The sequence below is a fragment of the Podospora anserina genome, chromosome 1, assembly GCF_000226545.1.
Source record: "Podospora anserina S mat+ genomic DNA chromosome 1, supercontig 4".
NCBI classification, from domain to species: domain Eukaryota; kingdom Fungi; phylum Ascomycota; class Sordariomycetes; order Sordariales; family Podosporaceae; genus Podospora; species Podospora anserina.
This window is the reverse complement of record NW_001914853.1, coordinates 2,188,263-2,190,725: the sequence shown is the minus strand read 5'-3', so window position 1 is coordinate 2,190,725 and position 2,463 is coordinate 2,188,263. Positions and strand designations below refer to the sequence as shown.

At 52.9% G+C, this 2,463-nt stretch overlaps 2 protein-coding genes across 2 annotated transcripts in view; both read right to left on the bottom strand.

Moving 5' to 3' along the window:
* PODANS_1_20340 (uncharacterized protein) overlaps window positions 1-896 on the bottom strand; it is a gene marked incomplete at both ends in the record, with an annotated part of 1,292 nt that extends 396 nt beyond the window's left edge. Inside the window, one exon of the mRNA XM_001907463.1 lies at window positions 3-896. Within this exon, the coding sequence (XP_001907498.1) occupies window positions 3-896 (894 nt within the window). The remainder of the gene's footprint in view (window positions 1-2) is intronic.
* A 1,372-nt stretch (window positions 897-2,268) lies between these two features.
* The window catches only part of PODANS_1_20330 (uncharacterized protein), a gene marked incomplete at both ends in the record, with an annotated part of 3,064 nt that continues 2,869 nt past the window's right edge, over window positions 2,269-2,463 (bottom strand). Inside the window, one exon of the mRNA XM_001907462.1 lies at window positions 2,269-2,460. Coding sequence (XP_001907497.1) covers window positions 2,269-2,460 — 192 coding nt within the window. The remainder of the gene's footprint in view (window positions 2,461-2,463) is intronic.

The following is a 2,463-nucleotide window of genomic DNA, read 5'->3' as shown; positions in this document are numbered from 1 at the left end:
AATCCCCGGCTGCACCACAGATAAGCCACAATCAGCCCCCATGCCGCGAAGAATGGTCCCAGCCCGACCAGAGCATACCGCGACTTGTCCCCCTTCGCCCTCCTCGCCCGAATCACATTCCTCGCCGACTCGACAGTGTTGCAAACCAACACAACCGTTCCCTGAACCATGTACCACTCGGTAAAGTTCATGTTATAAACCCCCTCCGGGATCGTCAGGCCCAAGATCTCCTGCGGGATCCCGACAGCAGCCAGCATCCCCTGCTGCCAGAAACTCGCCCCCCCCTTGTAACCCGTCAAGGCATACACTCCCACCAGAATCAAAATCCCCTCCACCGGCCCGTTGACAATCCCGAGCGTCAGAGTCTTGGTGTGGTACTCATCCCAGGTCTGGACATAAAACGTCAACAAGCTCGCAAACAGCGTCGCGACCGTCTTCCAAGACTGCCCCATGTTCTGCGACGCCGCAAAAATCAGCACCTCCAAGCTCGTGTTCAGCGCGTCAACGCCGTGATCAAACAGCTCGCCCAGCGGGCCAGACTGCTTCGTCCTTCTTGCCTGGGTCCCGTCGACCGCGTCAAAGGTCTGGTAGAGGAAGAGGCCGGCAGCCCAGGAGTAGTACACCCACGACGGGCAGTCTTGGTCAAGCGTGGGGTTGTACCAGAGCAGGGTCAAAAAGTTGGCGACGACAAACATGAAGCCCGTCAGGGTGATCAGGTTGGGGGCCATGGACAGGGGGAACAGTTTGATCACGACGTTGGTGTAAAAGGGCTTGAGGATATATTTCGAGACGAGGGAGTGGTCGACCGAGGAGTACTTGTATTGCTTGAGGGCCGGGAGCCGCTCTTGACGGACGTAGACCATGGCCGGTAAAAGGTGCGCTCGGAAGCGGCTTCGTCAGCGGGAGGGGTTGTGGTTGTTTTCGGTCGGGAAGAGGAGTCGAGGTTATGACGGGGCTTATGGCGGCGTGTTCTTTGTTGATTTGTGCTGGGAGATGGCTTCTCGCAGACACTTGCGTCGCGCCTGTTGTTGTGCTCCCTTACTGCTGAAGAGAGGCCCTTTTCCGGCTGGAAGAGAAAACCGGCGGAAGAGAAAACCGGCAGAAGAGAAAAAAAAGAGAAAACACAACAACCGGCGATCTCGGGGACGTAAAAGAGGGGAGAGGAGAAGAGCGGCTCCTCAACTCGGGGCAAGAAGACTGGAGAAAGTAAAGAATGCCTAGAGTGGAGCTTTCTCATGCACACAAGTAGTGGTCAAGATGCGAAAAGGAAGAAAGAGGGGGGACCCCTCCTTGAGATGTTTTTTTTCTTTCTTTTTTTCTTCGCAGCAAGTAGATTGTTACGCGTTCCGCATCGCGACCGTCTGGACTTGGACAGGGACAGGTTTCGTGTCTTTTGCTTTGCTACCGCATATCAAAAATAAAAAGAGGTGAAATGAGCCAACCAATCAACCAGGAAACAGGGAAATGTGATGCGGTGGTGGGAAAGTGCGTCATGGGTTTTGTCCCAGTTTCTGCTACTCTCGTACCCTTCCAACTCACAATTCCCGCTTCCGCATTGTCCAAATCTACGGCACCAAAAAAGTCGTCAGTCAGCTGAACCGTGTACCCCCGAATCAGTTCATCTCATCCAGGCAACACAACCAATTATGTCCTCTCCTCAAAACAGACGATCAACCAAACTATACAACCCCGTTCGATTCCAAACAACAGTTCTTGTTCCTCAAAACTTTTAGAGGTTGGAAAAACCCAAACCCCACTTTTGACTTGTTGCTTAGCCCGTGCAAGGGTCGCCGATTATCCAATCTTATCGATCTCCAATGCATCACTTAACCCACTTTTTGCCAGCGGCTTTTGCCGATGATGCACTTCAACCCAACACCTGGATTCCTTGGCAACGACAAGCTGATCATCTGGCCCCCGTCTGTCAATGACTTCACCCCTCACCACACGGCATCACATGTCAAACATCAACTCACCACTCACTCCAGCATGTACCTTGTTGAACCACCCATTTTCACTGTATTCATCAGATGTCTACACTTCGGCATTTTGTCACACACCAGTCGTCAACCTTTATCCCCCGCCCTCCACTTTCCGTAACCAAACACATACCCATTCATCTCTCACTTTGCACAGAAACCCTCCATTGTAGTTAATAATTCTCTTCAATTTTCCCTCGCCTCCTCCCTCCCCCCCCACCCCAACGCAAACCAAAAACAACCAACAACGGCCAAGTATAATAAAATAGGTATAACGCCAAACAGGTCATTAAGCAACAGAACCAATAACAAGAGCCGCCACACCCTCCTCCTCACTCCTCACCGTGATCTTGGTTGTCACGCCCGTCTTGGATGAGTAGGCCATCCTGACGTTGGCCACCACCCTGCCGCCGCCGACCGTCTTGCCCAGCAGCTTGAGCGTGTGTGTCGTCTGGGTGACTGGGACATCGGTGCCCTCCAAAAG